At 32.2% G+C, this 22,531-nt stretch overlaps 1 protein-coding gene across 5 annotated transcripts in view; it reads left to right on the top strand.

Moving 5' to 3' along the window:
• The window catches only part of LOC6049047 (PH and SEC7 domain-containing protein), a 154,277-nt gene extending 131,746 nt beyond the window's left edge, over positions 1 to 22,531 (top strand). For 4 of the 5 annotated variants that reach the window (XM_038251895.1, XM_038251962.1, XM_038252030.1 and 1 more), the window contains 6 exons: positions 3,242 to 3,459; positions 3,740 to 3,990; positions 4,057 to 4,206; positions 14,006 to 14,143; positions 14,210 to 14,568; positions 21,517 to 22,531. In XM_038251895.1, the coding sequence (XP_038107823.1) occupies positions 3,242 to 3,459; positions 3,740 to 3,990; positions 4,057 to 4,206; positions 14,006 to 14,143; positions 14,210 to 14,568; positions 21,517 to 21,544 (1,144 nt within the window). In that variant the 3' untranslated portion in view covers positions 21,545 to 22,531. The remainder of the gene's footprint in view (positions 1 to 3,241; positions 3,460 to 3,739; positions 3,991 to 4,056; positions 4,207 to 14,005; positions 14,144 to 14,209; positions 14,569 to 21,516) is intronic. The other variant, XM_038252100.1, reaches the window with a different exon arrangement.

The following is a 22,531-nucleotide window of genomic DNA, read 5'->3' as shown; positions in this document are numbered from 1 at the left end:
AATTTTTAGTTTCAAATTAAATTGAGAAATTACAATCATAATTTTACTAGAGGAAATGTACCCTTTCTCGGCCTATTACTATTAGCGGCTTATCAGAACTTAGGTCATGATTTACAGCTTTTATAGAGTGAATATCTGATTATTTTTTTTAGTTTTGGAATACCCTGACTCAACCGGTTTTAAAAACACCCAAAAAGCAAACATTCAGAATTCTGTTTATAGGACCTCATAAAAAAAAACTCCATTAATGATGTTTGAATAGCGACAAACTGCGAAAGTATCGAAAATAGGTCTAAAAGCTTAGTCTAACGAAAATGGGTTTAATTATCCTATCGAGACATTACGCTTGAAATAGCAATTTCAACAATTTGAAAAATCTTGAAAAATATAAATTATCAAAAATTAAAAAAAAAAAAAACAAAAATTATTTTTTAAGTGTTACTAGATTTTATAAAACCTACACTTCAAAAAAATAACAACAACATAATAAAACATAAAAAAATAAAAAAAAATCATCATTAATAAAAATCTATAAAAATATACAGTTTTGACATATTTCAAAAAAAATATGAAATTCTAAAAAAAATTAAAAACAACATTCATTTTATTTTTGGAAATGTCAAAGAATATTTTAAAAATTACAAAAAGAATGCAGTGTTAAAAAAATAAAAATGAATTTTAAAATTCAAACAAAAAAAATTCTGCAATTAAAAAAACTAAGGTTCTGATACTTGAAATTTTTAAAATTTTATTATTTCGGTTTGTATTTTTTTTTAAATTTTGGTGCTTTGAAATTCCTAGATGCTGAGATTTTGAAATTCAAAAAGTTTGAAATTTTTTAACTTTGAAATTATAGAATCGTGAAATTTTTGAATGTTCAAACTTCAGATTTTGTATAAATTATCTTAAATTTAAAAAAAATCAAAAACTAAAATTTTAAATGTTTCCAAAACTCAAAAAATATATGCACTTTAAAAAATTACAAGTAAAAACATAAAAAAAAACAAAAATAAAAAACATTTGAAAATAAAAAAAAAATCTTCAAAAATTTCATCAATTTGAAAAATCTTTAAAAATATAAAGTATCAAAACTTAAAAAAAATCAAAAATTATTTTTTAAGTGTTTCTATAACTTCAAAAACTTACACTTCAAAAAAATAACAACAACATAACAAAACATAAAAAAAAAATCATCATTAATAAAATTCTATAAAAATATACAGTTTTGACATATTTCAAAAAATATAAAATTCTCAAAAAAATAAAAAAAACATTAATTTTTTTTTTTTCTTTGGGAAATGTCAAAGCTTTGAATATTTTAAAAATTACAAAAAAGTTGCAGTGTCAGAAAAAAATAAAAATGAATTTTAAAATGTAAACAAAAGAAGTTTTTGCAATAAAAAAAAACTAAGGTTCTGATACTTGAAATTTTTAATATTTTATTTATTTTGGCTTGTAATTTTTGAATGTTCAAACTTCTGATTTTGTATAAATTATCATAAACTTTAAAAAAAATCAAAAATTAAAATTTTAAAATGTTTCCAAAATTTAAAAAATATATGCACTTTGAAAAATTACAAGTAAAAACATAATACATCAAAAATAAAAAAAATCATTTGAAAATAAAAAAAATCTAAAAAAAAAGTTTTGACCTATTTTAAAATTTTCACAAATAGAAAATTCAAAAATTAAATATAAATGAAAAAAATATTTAAAAAGTCATTGATCTTTTTTTTGAAAATATCAAAGCTTTAAATTTTTTGAAAATTAGAAAAAATGCAGTATCAAAAATAAAAAAAATATTATAAATTTTATAATTTTACCAAGGAAATTTCTGAAATTTTGAAACTCATAGTTCTGATACTTGAAATTATTAGATTCTGAGAATTTTAAATTCAAAAAGTTTGAAATTTTTTAACTTTAAAATTATAGAATCATGAAATTTTATTTTTGAATGTTCAAACTTCTGATTTGGTATTGGTTTCCAAAACTTACAAAAATATGCACTTAAAAAAATTTAGATAGAAACATAAAAAAAAATCTAAAATTAAAAAAAAAACATTTCAATATAAAAAAATTAAAAAATATATAAAAATATGAAGTTTTGATCAATTTTTCAAAATTTTAAACATTATAAATTCAAAAAAATATAAATTTAAAAAAAATAAAATAACATTAATTTTATTTCTTTTGAAAATGCTTTGAATACCTTAAAAATTAGAAAAAGATGCAGTATTTTAAATAAAAAAAATAATAATTATAAATTTTAAAATTTAAACAAAAGAACTTTAAAGAAAACTTAAAGTTCTGATACTTGAAATTTTTGAAATTTTATTTATTTTGGTTTTTAATTTTTTTTAAATTTGGTGCTTTGAAATTCCTAGATGCTGAGATTCTGAAATTCAAAACGTTTAAATTTTTCAACATTAAAATTATAGGATTATAAAATTTTATTTTTGAATGTTCAAACTTTTGACTTTGTTAAATCTTTGAATTTTGAAAATGTCGAGATTTTCATCAATTGTAATTTGTCGATGGTAAATCGATATTGTTCGAATGAACTATTTTTTTCACAAAATACAGTCTAGTTATTTTTAATCCAAGATGGCGACCAAAATGGCGATGATGAAATATTGAGAAAATACACTTGGCAATGTAACATCCAATCAATGGGGTCGCAAAATTTGAATTTGATGGTAAAAGTTAGAAAACTTGAAAAAAACATTTTTTTCATGGCTTGATTCTCCGAAGTTCCTTAGAAACTTAATTCGAAAACTGAATTTGGACTGTACCATTTTTTGATACACAGCACTTGTTCGGTAACTGGGCTGAGAGCATGACCCAGGTACCGAATGCTGCTCACAAACTGTTCTGATCGAAAAATGACGAGGGCATTATATTTTCCTAACAAAAAATAATTTCCGAACAAAAAATAATAAGAAATTTTATGAAAACCTAAAAAATAATTTTTATTTGTTGATTTTTATTTTTGCATCCACTAACCCCTCGATAATTTTGCTTCTTTATTGTTTTGGACGTTTATCTGTTTTTTTTAATGGGCCCAGTTACCGAACAAGTACTGTACTTGAACTTTCAAAAAAATATTATATTTTTTTAAATATTTTAACTAAATACTAAAAAAAAGAGAAATTGAATTATATTCTGTAATTAGAACGTTTAGATTTCAATGTTTCCTCAAATCATCTCACGATTTAAAAATCTTTCTCTTTTCCCCCCACAGTGACGACGACTCGCCCGACCAGCAGAAGCTCGGCGCCGGCGGCAACGGGCGCAACGATGCCATGAACGCGGGCGGCGTCGGCGGCGGAACCGGTGGCAGCCTGCAGGGGCCACCCGTCGGCCCGAACCCGTTCCTAGATCCGCCCCAGCCGGCGGCGATCGAGTACAAGAAGGGCTACGTGATGCGCAAGTGCTGCTACGAGACGAACTACAAGAAGAGTAAGTCCCAGGAATTGGCATTCCTGGACGCCGGAGTACAGTAGAATTTTGGTTGCTCCCCTTTGAATTCCTTCTTTCTTTCTAATCTTTTTATTTTTTCCAAAAACCAAACTAAAATAACAAAAATTAACGAATGATCCCTAGTAGAAAGTAAAAACAAGTAGTAGAAGTCGTTTGTTGACAGTTGCATGCACTAAAATACTAATCTGCACCCCGTGTTTGTTGGAGAGACGAAGATCCGTCCGACCACGCCCACGCCACAGTCACGCCTATGACGCAGGTTGTTGTTCCGCGTTTCTCGTTGCAGCGCCGTTCGGCAAGCGCTCGTGGAAGATGTTCTACTGCACGCTGCGGGATCTCGTGCTCTACCTGCACAAGGACGAGCACGGCTTCCGGAAGAACCAGATGTCGGACAATGTGCACAACGCGATCCGGATTCATCACGCGCTCGCGACCAAGGCCAGCGACTACACCAAAAAGCAGCACGTGTTCCGGCTGCAGACGGCGGACCAGAGCGAGTACCTGTTCCAGGTTGGAACCCATCAGATTCACGTTTCCCCTTGACAAAGATAACTCTCAAATTGATTCGATTTTCAGACGAGCGATTCGAAGGAGCTGCAGTCGTGGATCGACACGATTAACTTTGTGTGCGCGTCGTTTTCGGCGCCCCCGCTCGAGGGTGGCGTCGGCAGCCAGAAGCGCTTCCAGCGGCCGCTGCTGCCCTGCACGCACACCAAGCTGCTGCTGGTGAGTAAAAACTATGTTTGGCCTTGAGTAAAGAATCTGGTTAATTTCTCCTTATCCTTATCGGATACAATGTTTTATTATTCTCGAAAAGTTCTTTGTCATATTGGTCATGTCTGTTACATAATCTGCATCTTTTGAGAATAATACAATACTTGTTCTGTAACTGGGTTGCATTTACACTGCGCGCTCGATAACTGGTCTGTGCCCGCCAACTTCAAAAGCAGACAAAAAAAACAAAAACCCAAATGACCGAGGGGTCAGTGGATGCATAAATCGAGTGTAATAAATAAAACTTTTTTTTTAAGTTTTTGTGAAATTTCAAGTCACATTTTTTTTCAAAAGTAAAAACATTAGAAAATTAGACCACTCAAAAATATAATTTTCTGTCTCCAAAATCAATTAATTTTTATCCCAATATTCAAAATATTGAAGCCAAATTCAATCAAATTTTGGGACAATGCACAGTGGTCCAGATCGCAAAATTAAGTGGAAAATGGATTTGCCGAAAAATGGTGAACATTTGGAGCTTTGGTGTCTTCAGAAGAGTTGTTGCAAATAGAAAGGGGCAACTTTTGATTTGGTAGAAAATTAGGGTGGTTCACGATTAGGGTGATTTTGAAAATCTAACTTTTCAGGAATATTTTTGGGAATTTTTTCGACTTCTAAAAACTTGTTAGGCTTTCATGCAACTTTGTCGAAGACACCAAAATTTTATCTCGTAATCTACGCCTTCTACGACCAAATTTATAGAAAGCATCTGAGCAAACCGTCAAAAATCAGTTTTTTGAATGTGAAAAGTTATGTTCGGGGCACTTTTAGGACTCTGAAAAACGAACATTTTTCTTATTTGACATGTCAATTTTGACTTAAGGGTCAAAAGTTACAACCATTTTAAGGTAAAAAAGATGCAAATTTAAAATTTAAATATCTCGAAAAGGCGCAAGCCAAATTTTAAGCGCCAGGTTGCATTTGAAAGAGGAGATCCAGCACTACAAACACTGAAAAAATCTCAGGGGTGTTTTTCTTTAAACTCGAGATATCTTCATTTGAAAAAGTTTAATTTTCAAGGGAAACCCTTATGGGACCACCCTAACGAAATTCGAAAATTTTCCAAATATATGTTTTTCCACGTAATTTTGCCCACTGAATCTGAATCTGCCCTCAGAATTGAGCCAAATTGTCAACAAATCGATTTTTGGTCATATTTTGGGTTTCCGTGTAAAATTATCAATTATCAGTTTTTAGAAGTCGAAAAAATTCCCAAAAATATTCCTGAAAAGTTAGATTTTCAAAATCACCCTAATCTTAAACCACTCTAATTTTCTACCAAATCAAAAGTTGCCCCTTTCTATTTGTAACAACTTATCTGAAGACACCAGAGCTCCAAATGGTCACCATTTTTCGGAAAATCCACACTGTGCAATGCACATTACGGTAATCCAAATAAACCATGTTTGTATTTTTTTGTTAATGATAAAATTGTCGAGGTTCGGTAACAAAATCTGTCATATCTTTCAATAACAATTACGAAATATTTTTTTGTAATATAAACTTAGTAAAAAAATAAAAATAAAATATAAGCTTAGTATTGAAACCAAATCCTGTTAAACTTTAAAAGCTTTAAACTTTGAAGTTTAAGTATTATTTTTTTTTTTTTTGCAAAATAACGTAATTCATAAATACTATTTTTACAAAGTACTTTATTTTATGCAAGTTCTCAATTTTTTATTTTGTTCAATATGGGTATTGAACACTGCAAAATTTTGTTTGCAAACCTCATTTGAGTTTTTTTTGTTTTAAAATACTTAAATTTTCACAAAATACAGTTTTGAATGTAAAAAAAAAAACTTTCCAAATTTCATAAATTGCATCATGGTTACTGAACAATGTGAAATTTTGTATGCTTTTTCCCTGTTGTAGAGTTTATGTGATGGTAAACATTTTTTTTTACAATTCTCAGGGTGCCCACTCAAGTCGGGAAATCGGGAAAGTCGAGAAAAAGTCGGGAATTCGCCAAAATCCGCCAAAAATCGGGAAAAAGTCGGGAATTTATGATTTTTTGTCAAAAAGTCTAGAAAAGTCGGGAATTAAAGCATGCTTGATTAAAAATTATTTTTTTAACTCTTGAATAATTTTGTAATATTTTGTACAATTCTCAAATTGAATTCAGTCAATTCTGCTTTAATAACTTACTTTAAATTTAAGGTTCTTTTCACTATTTCAATATATTTGAGTATGGAAAAGCTGTTTAATACATTCAAAATCTTAATTAATATTGGAGTCTTTGACACAGATCTTCATAATATTTTTCATGAATCATATGATCTCTATAAATTTTTGTTTATCATACAAAAGGTAAAGTTAATGAAAAACTAATATAAAAATAGAGCCTAATGGCCAGCTTAGAGTTATGATTCTATTTCATTTTGTCACATAGATTGAATATTTGAAACTTGAGTTTGGCAATGGTTTTTTGGTAATTTTTTTTAATTGTTTAACTAAATTCTTTAAGTAACTAAAATATATTTTTTTTAATGTTGCCGTTAAACTTTTTTTGTGAGTATGGTTAAATTACTACTATACATAAAGCTTGATTTTCAGTTTTCGGAAAACTTAAATATCGAATAAAATCCAAAATTCAAAAACTTTTTTACGTTTCAAAAACATAAAGAAAATTTTTAAATTGCAAAAAAATAATCAAAGAAATTTAGAGTTATTGCAAAACTGTTTAAAAAAATTATTTCTTCATACATTTTGCTTAAAATAAGTGGTAAAACAGAAAATCATATTTAACAGAATGTTCATTGGAAAAAAAACAGTTAAAGAATGACCACTAGAAAAAATAAAAATGAAATAAAAAAAACAATCTCAAAAATTACAAAATTAAAAAGGGAATCAGGCAAATTTTTTTTATGAATTTCTTGACATTTTTCTAAATCTTTTGAATGAATAATTTCTGCAATTATGTTTTAATCATTCTTTGATTTAAAATGATCAAAAAATCAAACCATCCACATTAACGACCCCCGGGTCTTTTGTGGTCTTTATTGCAAGTTTCTGCTCGAACCTAGGAGTCCGAAGGCTTGAATGGGGAGAACACCCAAACCTCTTTTTACTCCAAGGAACCTTCCACCCCAGAGCAGTTCTCTAGGATTTCGGTCATTCGATTTTTTTTGTATTTTTTAATCCGACTGAAACTTTTTTGGTGCCTTCGGTATGCCCAAAGAAGCCATTTTGCATCATTAGTTTGTCCATATAATTTTCCATACAAATTCGGCAGCTGTCCATAGAAAAATGATGTATGAAAATTCAAAAATCTGTATCTTTTGAAGGAATTTTTTGATCGATTTGGTGTCTTCGGCAAAGTTGTAGGTATGGATACGGACTACACTGGAAAAAATAATACACGGTAAAAAAATTTGGTGATTTTTTATTTAACTTTTATCACTAAAACTTGATTTACAAAAAACACTATTTTTAATTTTTTATTTTTGATATGTTTTAGAAGGCATAAAATGCCAACTTTTCAGAAATTTCCAGGTTGTGCAAAAATCACTGACCGAGTTATGAATTTTTAATCAATACTGATTTTTCAAAAATCGAAATTTTGGTCGTAAAATTTTTCAACTTCATTTTCGATGTAAAATCAAATTTGCAATCAAAAAGTACTTTACTGAAATTTTGATAAAGTGCACCGTTTTCAAGTTATAGCCATATTTAAGTGACTTTTTGAAAATAGTCGCAGTTTTCATTTTTAAATTAGTGCACATGTTTGCCCAGTTTTGAAAAAATATTTTGAAAAGCTGAGAAAATTCTCTATATTTTGCTTATTTGGACTTTGTTGATACGACCTTTAGTTGCTGAGATATTGCAATGCAAGGTTAAAAAACAGGAAAATTGATGTTTTCTAAGTTTCACCCCACAACCCACCATTTTCTATCGTCAATATCTCAGCAACTAATGGTCCGATTTTCAATGTTAATATATGAAACATTTGTGAAATTTTCCGATCTCTTCGAAAAAATATTTTGGAATTTTCAAATCAAGACTAACATTTCACAAAGGCCAAACATTCAATATTACGCCCTTTTAAAATGTTTGTCTTGATTTGAAAATTCCAAAATATTTTTTCGAAAAGATCGGAAAATTTCACAATTGTTTCATATATTAACATTGAAAATCGGACCATTAGTTGCTGAGATATTGACGATAGAAAATGGTGGGTTGTGTGGGTGAAACTTAGAAAACATCAATTTTCCTGTTTTTAAACCTTTGCATTGCAATATCTCAGCAACTAAAGGTCGTATCAACATAGTCCGAATAAGCAAAATATAGAGAATTTTCTCAGCTTTTCAAAAATATTTTTTCAAAACTGGGCAAACATGTGCACTAATTTAAAAATGAAAACTGCGACTATTTTCAAAAAGTCACTTAAATATGGCTGTAACTTGAAAACGGTGCACTTTATCAAAATTTTAGTAAAGTACTTTTGATTGCAAATTTGATTTTACATCGAAAATGAAGTTGAAAAATTTTACGACCAAAATTTCGATTTTTGAAAAATCAGTATTGATTAAAAATTCATAACTCGGTCAGTGATTTTTGCACAACCTGGAAATTTCTGAAAAGTTGGCATTTTATGTCTTCTAAAACATATCAAAAAATAAAAAAATTAAAAATAGTGTTTTTGTAAATCAAGTTTTAGTGATAAAAGTTAAATAAAAAATCACCAATTTTTTTACGTGTATTATTTTTTCCAGTGTAGTCCGTATCCATACCTACAACTTTGCCGAAGACACCAAATCGATCAAAAATTCCTTCAAAAGATACAGATTTTTGAATTTTCATACATCATTTTTGTATGGACAGCTGCCGAATTTGTATGGAAAATTATATGGACAAACTAATGATGCAAAATGGCTTCTTTGGGCATACCGAAGGCACCAAAAAAGTTTCAGCCGGATTAAAAAATACAAAAATTAAAATTGAAGAAAAAAGACCGATTTCGTAGAGAATTGCTCCCCAGTGTTTGAACTGACGACCTTTGGATTGCGAGTCCAACCGCCGCCAGCGATTCCACTGGAGTAGGCTTGGTTTGGTGTGTTGTTTGTACTTATGGCATGAAGAGAACTCCTACACCTGGAATGACTTAACGGCCTAACAACCAAGGCCGGGACCGACATTTTACTTCCTCATCCGATGGAAGGTTGCAGCAGATGGGAATCGAACCCAGAATCATCCGCTTACAAAGCGGACAGCGTAACCATTCGGCCACGCACTGCCACATTTAAAATGATGATGAAGTTTAAAAAAAAATGGAACGAAATTTTAAGCTCAGTTATCTTTAACTTTTTGTCATTTCCAGTTGAAACGAAGTATCAAAAACTATACTTTTGCCAATTTAAAAAATAACATGAATGTTATTAGTATTGTTGAACTTTCGATAATTTTTTCAAAGACTAATTGTTTGTGTTTCTACTCTGAATCATAATAATGAAGTTTGTGAAGTTTTTTTCAATTGGGTACTAAAGCCCTATGGCCATTTTTATGTACAACGGTAAAAAAACACGATTAAAAACCATTTCTGATCACTTTTTTTTTCATTTTAATGCAAAAAAAAATTGGACCAGCCAACATTTTATCGATGGATCAACTATGGTCCCCTTGGAACGAGCTGTCAAGTAGGAGCTTTTCTGTCAAGGAGGACCGCGAGGTTAATTTTTTCAAAATTGATTTAAAAATCCATTTTAAACTCTTTGTGGTCGTACAAAGTGTCATTGTACTCAGAAAAATAAACTTTATCGCTGTTAACAATAATATCAGCAATCTAAGCTTCATTTTAGGACCCAATTGTTGTTTAGTTTCTGTATTTATAAAAAATGCCTATATTTGGATTATTTTAAATTCATTTTTTTTTCGGTGGTTAATATTGACTTGTCTTATAGAAAGTTTTTTGTTTGAAATCATTCTTTAGATAATAAATGCGTATTATTTGAGCATTCTGGAAAAGCCTGCAAAAAGTCGGGAAAAAGTCGGAAATTTGAAAATGGGATTTGAGTGGTCACCCTGAATTCTTTACAATTCGCTTTGTAATTCGTGAAAATACTAAAATTTTCATAATTTACAATGCCGGTATCAAATGATGCATAATTTTGTATGCATTTTCACGTGATTGGTTTTTTTTGTAAAATACTCAAATTTTCAAAAACTGCCTCATTTTTATTATTCAATATTATTATCAAACGATGCGAAATTTTGTGATACATTTTCACTGTTGTAGAGATTTTGGAAAAAAATACTCACATTTATACAAAAATTGTATTTAAAAAAAATACTCAAATTTTCAGAATTTCGATGTACGAATCAAACGATGCGAAATTTTGTATGCATTTTCACTTTATTAATGTTTTTTTTTTGTTGTAAAATACTCAAATTTACACAAAATATTCTATTTCATGGAATTAATAAAATTTTCCAAATTTGAAATTTGGGTATAAAGCGATGCCAAATTTTATGTGCATTTTTACTTAATTAGATTTTTTTTAAAATACTTAATTTTTAACAAAATACCAATCTTTATGAAAACACTCCAATTTTGAATTTATTGATACCGTCATCAAGACATTGGGGTGACATTGGGTCTGGGGGGGGGGGGGGGGTTGAGATAGGATCATACAAATTCAAGCATTTTTATAATACCCAATCTCACCACTCACACCCAATGTCACCCCTGATGACGGTATGAGTTTCTAACGATGCGAAATTCTGTATTCATTTTCACTGTTGTAGAGTATTTGAAACAAAATACTCACATTTCCACAAAATATTGTATTTCATGAAAATACCCAAATTTTCATAATTTGAAAACGATGTGAATTTTTGTATGCATGTTCACTTTTTACGTGTTGATTATTGCGATCGTAATTTCTCGACTCACGATCGAGATTTTTCGATAGTAAGATTACGACTTACCATCGACAAATCTCGATCTACCATCGACAAATTACGATCGTAATTTGACTTTTGAGAAATCTCGATCGTGGATCTTGAAATTACGATCGGAATTTGTAATACCGTTTTTTTGAATATTTTTTTATTTAAACAAAATATTTAAAAAAAATCTAAGTTCAATTTTTTAATATGAAAAAATAAGAAAAATTTCAAAAATTCTAAAAATTTCAAAAATTTCAAAATTTTTAAAAATTTCAAGAATTTTAAAAGTTTCAAAAATTTTAAAAGTTTCAAAAATTTCAAAAATTTCAAAAATTTTAAAAATTTCAAAAATTTCAAAAATTTCAAAAATTTCAAAAATTTCAAAAATTTCAAAATTTCAAAATTTCAAAATTTCAAAATTTCAAAATTTCAAAATTTCAAAATTTCAAAAATTTCAAAAATTTCAAAATTTCAAAATTTCAAAATTTTAAAATTTCAAAAATTTTAAAAATTTCAAAAATTTCATAAATTTTAAATATTTTAAAAATTTCAAAAAATTTAAAAATTTCAAAAATTTCAAAGATTTTTAAAATTTCAAAAAAATTAAAATTTTCAAAAATTTCAAAAATTTCAAAAATTACAAAAGTTTCAAAAATTTTAAAAATTTAATTTTTGAAATTTTTAAAATTTTTAAATTTTTCGAAATTTTGTAATTTTTTGCAATTTTTAAAATTGTTAAAATTTTTGAAATTTTTAAAATTTTTGAAATTTTTGAATTTTTTGATTTTTTTGAATTTTTTGAAATTTTTGAAATTTTTAAAATTTTTGAATTTTTTGAAATTTTTGAAATTTTTAAAATTTTTGAAATTTTTAAAATTTTTGAAATTTTTTAAAATTTCAAAATTTTTTAAATTTTAAAAATCTTTGAAATTTTTTAATTTTTTTAAAAAATCCTGAAATTTTTAAACTTTTTGAAATTTTTGATATTTTTGAAATTTTTTTTTTGAAGATCATTAATTAAATAAATAAGTTTTCAAAACGAGCTTCGAACCCATATCGAGATTTTCTCGATCGTCGGTCGTAATTTGTCGATGGTAGATCGAGAAATTACGATCGAATGATCTCAATCTACTATCGACAAATTACGACTTACCATCGACAAATTACGACTTACCATTGACAAATTACGATCGTCATATTACGATCGAGAAATCTCGATCGTGAGTCGAGAAATTACGATCGAAATAATACGATCGAATGCAATAATCACCACGTTAGAGTTTTTGGCAAAAATAATAAAAATTTTACAAAAAAAAAAGTATTTCATTAAAATTTTCACAAACGATGAAAATATTAATTTTGAAAATAATGAAAATTTGTAGTATATTTTCTTAAAAAAAATTCAGTAAAAAAACTGGACTAAGTTGAAAATGTTTGTTTGCTCGTCAAGCTACGCTATTTGATCTTGGAAAATTGTAAATTTACATCTTTTAGTGTGTAACTTTATTTATTGCACATATACAGTAGTTGTTCGGTAACTGGGCTGAGAACTTAGCCCAGTCATCGAATGCTGTTCGCTAACTGGGCGAGGGGAGTACCGATACATAATATTTATTTGATGAAATATAAAAATAAAAGTTACTCAAATTTGTTTACAATCATTACTTTTCATATTTCTTTAATTGTGACTTGAAATTACATGAAAAGTTGAAAACAGTTTTTTTATTTGTTGACCATGACTTTTGCATCCCTTAACCCCTCGGTGATTTCGTTTTGTTTTGGTTTTTTTACGTTTGTCTGCTTTTTAACTGGGCTACGGCCCAGTTAAAAAGCAGCCCAGTTAAACAACGCCCAGTTACCGAACAACTACTTTATTTAGGTAAAATTACATAAAAAATGAGGTAATACTCAACCATATAATTTTGTTCAAACTTCAACGTATATTTTTGCATTCATATTTTAATGGGGCAGTAATAATTAACACATTTTTTTTTATTTTAAGGCATGATAGTTACATAACTGTTATTTTGAGTTAAGCATTTGTGTGATACTATATGTTTCAAAATAAAAAAAATGCTCAAATTTTTTAATTTGGTTAAACTATCAACCTAATGCAAGCATGCTTTGTTATGCTTATTTAACCCCACTCGCCCAGAGCTTTTTACGTTTTTCACCATTACTCGTAACTAGATCGACCAAATTGGATGAAATTTTCACTGTTATAAGTTAACATTCCATATAAACTAAGGCAGGTTGAACTAGGTTGAAAAAATGCATGGTTGAAGAGAAATGTAATTTTTAAGACAAAAATTAGTGGTGCTCTGGAGTAACCATGGGCTTTAGAGGGTTAATCGTATAAACGATGCAGTGGTAATGTCAGAGGCATAACCAAAATGACAAAGAACAAACGATGTAATACGATGAAACTGAACTTCGGATATGGCGTTTTTCTTAAAACTGTCGGGAGTCGGGGATTACGTATTTTCGCGATTACAAACTTCTGATCAACTTAATTTGATTTCTGAACTTAACAGTTTGTTTGCTATCTTCCAGAACACTTTAAAGTTACGACATTTTCTTAAAAATTGGTTTAAAAAAATCGAGTCGTGGAATCAATATGGTGGACCTTCCCGTATAAAGTAGGGAAGGCTAGTTCTCCAAGCCATCACCTGAAAAAAAGTGTCTTCAAATGAGTCCTGGATCAACTTTTAATAAAATTTTTTTACCTTTTTTGTGTGCAAAAGACATGGGACATGGGTTTTTGAGAATTTGAATTATTTATTGCTATTATTTTAATTTAAAATATAAAAATGATATTTTCAAAATAATACTAATCTTTTTTCGATGTTTTTCTTCTCTTTTCCAGCGCGAACAGCTCGCCTCGCACGAGGACCAGGTTAACAAGCTGGACAACCTGCTCGCCGACCACAAGCGGTCCACCATTCCGACCAAGGGCCTGGCGCTGCAAAACTACAAAGAAAAAGAGGCTTATCTGCAGTACGAGGTTGGTTCAATTGTTCAACTTCTCTTTAAACATTTTTATTAATTCGGGTTTTTTTTTCTTCTTCAGCTAAAACGCTACAAGACGTACTACTACCTGCTGAGCTCGCGCATGAACTCGGACCAGGCGCTCGACTTTGAGAACCTGCTGACGATGGGCGTTGGCGGCGTCCCCGGAGCCGGCCTGGACCTGGGCGCCGGTCTGCTGATGGAGCAGGACGAGATTCTGGCCCGGAATCGACAAAATTCCTCCCCGGTCAGTGGCGGTGGAAACGGTGGCGGCATTGGAGTTGGCTTTGGAAGCGCAGGCGTGAACCAAGGCATCATCCAGCAGCAACCGTTGGCGGCCAACAACAGTGGTGCGAGCGCGGCGGCGACGACGGTGACCACCACGACCAGCAGCAGCAGCAGCAGCAGTGCCTCCAACAGGTACAGTTACCGGGCGGCAATCTATCGCTCCGAAGCGCAGCAAGATCTTGGCTGACGGGTGATGGGCGTTTTTTCCGCGTGTGTAGTGTAGGATTGCGCTGATGCCGAAGCTCACTCTCTCACTCACTTTCTCTCCTGAAATATTGCTTTCGCTCGCACAGCAGCTGCGCTGCTCTTCCGCGTGAAACAGCAAGGTTGTCCTTTCCCTTTCTAGAGCAGCTTGAGTCCTCCCTGTCCTGTTCCCAGTAAAATCTATTGTTATCACTACTATGTATTGAGAAACTATCGCTCTATCACACCTTCTATATCTCTGTAGCTATTTAGCATATTCTCGTAATTGTAGCGCTTGTTGACTAGTTTTTTAAAAACACACATAAATTAGCACCTAACTTGAGCCTTTACTCGCGGTTTTCGTTGATGTCGAAGAAATGCGTTGGGGCGAGTGCTAACTAGGGTTAAGAAACGAAACAAATATGAAAAAAAAGAATGCCAAAATGTCGTATATGTGTGATTTATTTGTAGATATTAGATGTGTCTGTGGTGTGTTTGGTATAATTTAAATGGTGTTGGTGTATTTGTGCGTATTATCTTTCACTGTATCCTATGCCGTGTATTTGTGCTTTAAGTTTTAGGTTAGTTCTGCCTTGTCTTATTTTTGCCTTTCTTACTAAAGAAAGGTATAGGTTTTACTTTAAGCCTGGACGTCATTTCCAGCTTCGTTCATATGTCGATTCAGCATGAATGTTTATCCGAAAAATCGCTAAAAAATCACACTGCATCGATTTTCGACGCTCTATCGATTCACCTTGACAGAACTCGTCTATCTCGAACCCTCGAATTTTGAGAAAATAAATTCCGTGGAGGTCGAGTGATGTTCGTATGTGGTAAAATTTTGCTAAATTTTGTGTCGCGCCGTTCTCAGCTCCCATAAATCCGATTTCGATTCTTCTAAATGCAGATGAAAGCTAGTGTGCTGAACCTGGGTGAGTTGCCGCGCAAATTTCGAATTATCCATCTGTTTTCGGATGCGGCCAGACTTTTCAACAAAATACACAGTTTTCAAATGAAAATATGGTCCATTTTTTTCATTTTCATATCTTTTATTTATCTCAAATATTGCATTTTTCGAGCTCTACAACCTCCCCAATTTTCATCCAGATTCATAATATGGTTCTGGAGTTAGAGCCGTTTGATTAACCTACCATAAGGAAAAAAATCCCTAAAAAAAGGCAAAAGCCCCCCTGGTGACATTCGCCAACATTTTTCATTTCTGATTTTATCCGAAATTTCTTACTACATTCATAGTACAGACCATGAGTGAGCATCTGAAACAAATTAGACATCGATCGGCAATCCCGATCAATTTTTAGAACGATTTACTTTTTGCCTTTCTTACTAAAGAAAGGTATAGGTTTTACTTTAAGCCAGGACGTCATTTCCAGCTTCGTTAATATGTCGATTCAGCATGAATTTTAAACCGAAAAATCGCTAAAAAATCACACTGCATCGATTTTCGCCGCTTCGTCGCCAAGTTGTCAAGTTGAGCTTCGAATACTGGCGCGAGAATGCTGGCGCATATGTTTCGGCTCGACTTATACTCGTTCGTAGTAGCTTGTCTACCGATGTTTCCTTCAACATGTAAGATATCGTAGCTTTTCGGTTTCTTTGCTCTGTCCGTTTTTGCATAACTGTCCAATGTTTATGCAAAAACTTTTTTGACATAGGACATTCATCCGGGTACAAACAATTTGTTTCCCGTGTGCTCCTAAAATCGCCTTTAAGTAGGCGTCATTTGTTGTGTCGTTTTATTTACCAGAGTTCATTGGATTCCAATAGGAGCTTTCGAAGCTTCTAAGCTTTATATCGTTTTCAAAGTTTTCAATGCTCGCGACGCCAATGGCTATCTACCTAAGGTATTGCGATTGAGTGTGTAGTGGTGCGGTTGTAAAAATATCTACCTCTGACTCTCTCACTTTCGTAGATGCTGAATGGCAAGCTTCCCACTGCGCGGTTGACTCGGTTTTGCTTTGCGCCAAAACTAGAAAACCAAAACCGCGGTGTGTGTCGTCACTTGCGCATTGGAAGCTAGCGATGCTAGCATTTGTCATAAACGCTTGTTTGATTAAGAATTTGTACGATTAAAAATATTCTATTGGTGAAAATTGCGTTTTCAATTTCTTTTAGAAAACACATCATTAATAATACCTTGCTTTAAGATTTTTTGTATCAAGTTGATGTTGTGAATTGAAAGAAGTTATATTCTTTAGTAAGAAAGGCTCTATCTCACCCCTGGTGGGATTAAATCGGGTTTTTGTAATCAAGATTTTCTAACTACCGGAACTTACTCTGGGGCATTTGAATCCAAGTGGTTAATTTTCGTACTGAGCTTTGAGAAGCATGAAATTTCATATCGAACCTTGACCGGAACATCCCCCAGGTCATCTGGACCCCCTTCAAATTGTCAATTTTCGTTCGGAACTTTGAAAATCACAAAGTTTTATGCCCATACCGATCAAATTTATATGGCTCCGGAATCGAACCTTGATCGGATTTTTTCGGGAAAGCCTCCGGTTAACTCGGACCAATTTGTGACATAGTCAGAATGAATCAAGTGGCCAATTTCCGTACTAAGAATTGAAAATAATGAAGATTTGACCCCACATCGGAACATATCCTGGGGCCAATCCAAATTTGGGCTATTCACTTAATTATGCCAGGGTGGCCACTCAAGTCGGAAAAACGGGAAAGTCAAGAAAAGTCAAGAATTCGCAAAAATCTACAAATTCGGAAATTTTAGATATTTTCTCCAAATGTTTAAAAATTATTAAATTTTGAAAATTGAAAAATTGAGCTTTCAGTAAACCTGCACTCAATTAGTTTTGAGAACGTATCTTATAATGTAAAGTTTCTTTCACTGTTTTAATCTATTTAAAAAAGAAAAGGCTATTTAAGAAATGAGCAATTCTCCACCAAAACTGGAAATGGATTTTATTTATATTTTTGCCTTCCTCACCTCACTGAGGAAAGGCTATAAAATCACTCGAAACATGTAATTCTTAATTTGACCTCATAGACCCACCTTCACGTATACATATCTGGAGTTTTTTTTTAAAAAGGTCCTAAAACCAAATTTTCAGTTTTTGCTTTTTGGGTGTTTTTAAATACCCCTAACTTTTTTTTTTTGACATGTTTTGTAAAATTTTCCGACTAATCTGATAAAAATATTTTTAGGCATAGGCTCTTTGGTCCCGAGACCTTCAAACGAGCATTTTAAGTTTTCGTTTGACCTTTTCAAATGCTAGGCTAGATATTTGATTTTTTTTAGCTATTTTCCATAAAAGCCTATCTAATATACTTTCGTTTGCGTTTAAGACATCTAAAATCGGTTGAAATGGTGCGGAGTTATGATTTTTTTTTTTGAAAAATGTGTTTTTTGCAAAAACGACAAAAATTGCCATTTTCGGGCCACCCTAACACGGCGTAGGTCACCCTAATGGGCAAACAGAAAAATTCAGGTCTAATTATTTCGGCCAAGAAAGCCCCAGAAAATTTTTGAGCCCGATCGGACAACTTTTTTTTTCAAATCATGCTGTTTTCGTGGGGAACTGCTGCAAAGAAAAAGAAATTGCCGGTTTTGAAACTTTACTTTTTTACAAAAAAAAACTATTTTCCAAAATTTGTATTTTTTTTATTGCTAGATTTTTTTTGGATATGTTTTAGGGACGAAAACCGCAACTTTTGAGCCATAGAGAACGATAAATGATATTTTTTTCTGTAGAAATATAAATTTTAATCAAAACAATTTTGGTGACTTTTTTATGTAAAATCAAATTTGCAATCGAAAAGTAATTAAAGTTTGATTTGACAACTAATGGTTCAATTTTCAATGTTACAAAAAAAAACATTTGTTAAATTTTATGATCTTTTCGAAAAAAATATTTTCATTTTTTTTTGGAACCGAATTTTTGGAACAAATCGCTTCTTTGGTTATAGGGAAGGCCCCACAAAGTTTGAGTCAAATTAAAAATAACAAAAAAATGAATGGTCGAAATCTGCCGATTTCGTAGAGAATATTAAAAAAGTAAAACGAGTCTATGCCTTAGACATAACCGGAATGACGAAAAATAAAAGAAATTTAAAAACGGCAAAATGATGCAATATGTTTTGAATTTAAGGCATTACAACATGTTTTGGTTTTGGTTTGATTGGTGGAAACATAAAACAACAGTTGGAGGAAACATAAAAAACAGAACTTGATAAATGAATACTTATTTCTAAATTTAATAATCAAAATCCCACAAAATTAAACAGGAAACTTGATAGAGAGTATTCTAATTAATTCCTAAACATTATGAATCTGTTTTGAAAGAATAAAACTGTCCTAATGTAAAGTTTAAAATTCTTATATTTTTAACTTTTTGCCATTCCTTTTTTCTCTTTCTATTAAAAACAATTTTATTTCTCTTTGTTGCTGCTTTTCAATGTAAATTTTTTTTTATATATTTTCAAAAGTGGGCAAACGTGCGCACTAAGGCCGATGCAAATATTTAAAAAAAGTTTTTGTCCCTCGGCCCTGGCCGAGGTCAAGGGGGGGTGGGGCAAAAAAATAAAAAAAAATATAAAAATTTAAATAACAAGCCATAGTCTTCACATTTAAATGAAAAAAGTGTTTTAAATGCATTTTACACTAGTTCAGTTGTTTTGCAATCATTAGTTTTCAAAAAATCTAAGATCTGACAAAAACAAAAATTTAATCGAAAAAAAAGATTCTGCATCGAAATTTTTTAAAAAATCTTAAGATTTTTTAATAAACCCAAACATGATAAAAATGATTTTAAACGCAGAAGAATGTATTTTAATTTGATTGCAGTTGGTTGCACTTGAATTTTCATTGAAATTTTGAAATTTATTGTAAAACTATTTTTTTGCCCCCTGATTTTTCGGGCCAATTTTGAAGGGGGTGACAAAACTTTTAAAAATATTTGTACCAGCCTAATTTAAAAAAATGAAAAACTGTGACTATTTTCAAAAAAGTTACCTAAAAATGGCCTTAACTTGAAACGGTGCCTCTTATCAAAATTTCATTAAAGTACTTTTTGATTGCAAAGTGGATTTTACATCGAAAAATGAAGTTGAAAATTTTTGGGACCAATATTCCGAATTTAAGTTGAATAAAAAATCACCAAAAAAAATTTTTACCGTGTATTATTTTTATTCAGTGTAGTCCGTATCCAACCCTACAACTTTGCCGAAGACACCAAATTGATCAAAAAAAAAAAAATCCTTCAAAAGATACAGATTTTTGAATTTTCGTGCATCATTTTTGTATGGACAGCTGCCAAATTTGTATGGAAAATTATATGGACAAACTAATGATGCAAAATAGCTTCTTTGGGCATACCGAAGGCACCAAAAAAGATTCAGTTGGTTTAAAAAATACAAAAAACAATCGAATGTTCGAAATCTGAGAAAACTGCTCAAATTTGTTTTTAAAATTATATTTTTAACAAAACCGACAACAGATTTTTTTTCAAGATTATTTGGAAATTTAGTTTGATCGTTGGTTGATATTGATAAAAGTTTTCGATTTTTTGGAAAAGAAATTCCTATTATTTGAGGCTTGCAAAAGTCGGGAATTCGAAAATGGCATTTGAGTGACCACCCTGGCAGCCTGCAAACACGAGTTGTGCTCTCTTCGGCGTCCAGATTTCAAATGAACGTCCTTCGAAAATTGACCTTCTTTTATAGACCGGCAAATGTCAAATCTCAGTTGAGTTTTTAAAAAGGTCGTAACTTTTTTCGGCCACTTGACTAGTTGAACAAAAATCGATGGATTTTAATTGTAAATTTTCATCTGAACTTACATTTCAAAAATTCAAAATTAAAACTGTTAACCGTTTGTTTTTCTATTAAATTTTTGAATTTTTTTTTAAATCTTAAAAAGTTTTAAAGTGATAGCAAAACAAAAAAAAGTTTCGCGCTTCTTGTTAGTGGCACAACTATCAAAAATGATTGAATTAAGTCAAGGTGGCTATCGTTTGAAATCTTTCACTTTAGCGTTACGCTTTTGTTTCGCCAGTTGTATGATTTTTAACTTCTCTATAAACTGTGTAGACATTACATAAGTTCTAACTTCAGGATCCCCAATCAAAAACCCCGCAAACAACTCGATTACGCCACAACCGTCGTATTCATGTGCGCCCAATTGCGCTAATCTTGCCCTGATATCGGCATCTTACCTAGAAAATATATTGCACTTGACTTATTTTTGGTCTTGGGGACGAACGATATCTCGCGATATCGAAGAAGAAAAAAACACCGTAAAGCCAAAATAGCTGCCCTTTTCGTCAACCAAATTACAGGCCTCACTTGATATGAGGAGGGTCATAAAAGTTTACGGGATTTGATAAGATTAGTGTGACTTTGCTATAGCGCTGACTGGTTGGAATTAACTTGAGGTTAGGTTTGGCCACCCCCCTGGAGTTATGCATGCGATTGGGAATCTCTGGTATTCTTGGTACGGTCGGTAAAGTAGATGTCTCGCACTAAACCTTTTTGCTTTTGGTGTAACTTTTAGTGAGGTTATGTTTTCAATTTTGACATTTCGGCTGACAACGAAGTCTTCTTTGAGGTTAGGTTAAGGAAGTTTTGACATAACCTCACTAAATTTTAAAACAATCTTAAGTTTCTAGCCTTTTAAGTGAGGTTATGTTTTTGATTTTGACGTTTCGGCCAACAAAAATGGCTTCTTCAAGGTTATATCAACCAATCGGAACATAACCTCACCCAACCTGTACAAAACAACCCTTCACTTTCTAGCTTTTTGTGGTTCCGGTGTGTGTGCTCTCGGTGTCGGTGTAGTATAGAGAAGAACCTGTGCGCGATCCGCGACCACATTTTCATCGTTTCGAAACCCTCTCTCTCTTTCTCTCCCTCTCTCACTTCTAGGCCCGAAAGTAGAAAGTTTAAAACCTGAGACGACTCCCTGTACATCACAACTGCCTTTTACCGCGATCATGACCATTACCATTACCACGCCCCCGTCCTGTACCCCTCGAGTCCGCTGGAACCGCTGGAGCTGGGTCCGCTCGGGGACATGGCCCCGGCCGGCGCCACCGCCACCGCCAACACCTCGTCTTGTTGCCCAACCGTACTGGCCGCAGTGAGCGCAACGCTGCGATCCCTCTCCTATCTCCTGATCCCCACCACGGTCATCGGCGCCGGTGGCCACGTGCCCGGAACCGATGTCGGCGGCGGCGCCACCAGTCCCAAGTGCCGGCAGAGCGTGTGAGTATGGTCGGATGTGTTACGTGAATGTTTGTAGACAGACAGAGAGAGTGAGACGATTTGTGTTACGTGTTTTTTTGTCCAATCCAAAGGCTTCCCCGTGTGTGTGAGAGAGAGAAACAACACGATTTCCTCGATCCCCCTCTCTTTTCTCAATGTTTTCGTTTGTTCTGTTTTTACCACTTCCGGAACAGTCAACAATTCTCCAAATTTCGAAAAAAGTTCGAGATATTAAAAAGAAACCATGATTTTCTATGGTTACGCAATGTTTGTTTACTTTTAACAAAAAAAATCGATCTGTCAAACGAGATTTCAACACTGATAAAAAGATGGCGCTTTACTTCTTGATCGATGAAGTTTGGAAACTACCATTCAATATATATATATATATATACATACACACAGTAGGCTAGGAGAATGTGAGGATAGTGCGCACCAATACAACCGAATCGCGCGTGCGCGCGCGCTCGATTTGTGCTTTTCGAGTGAGTGTGCGTGAGAGCGCTGTGTGAAGAATGCGCGTGAGCGATTGAGTGAGTATGTGCGTGAACTCTTGTTTCCTTCACATTTTTGGCTGATTTGATACAGAAACGCACTGCGGAAAGAAACTACGAAAGCCGGTGTAATCTTCGTACTTGTTGTAAATTTTATTAACAAAGAAATAAACTAGGAAGCA

This window comes from Culex quinquefasciatus, chromosome 1 (genome assembly GCF_015732765.1).
Source record: "Culex quinquefasciatus strain JHB chromosome 1, VPISU_Cqui_1.0_pri_paternal, whole genome shotgun sequence".
NCBI classification, from domain to species: Eukaryota; Metazoa; Arthropoda; class Insecta; order Diptera; family Culicidae; genus Culex; species Culex quinquefasciatus.
The sequence above is the reverse complement of the archived record's forward strand: the minus strand, read 5'-3'. Positions and strand labels throughout refer to the sequence as shown.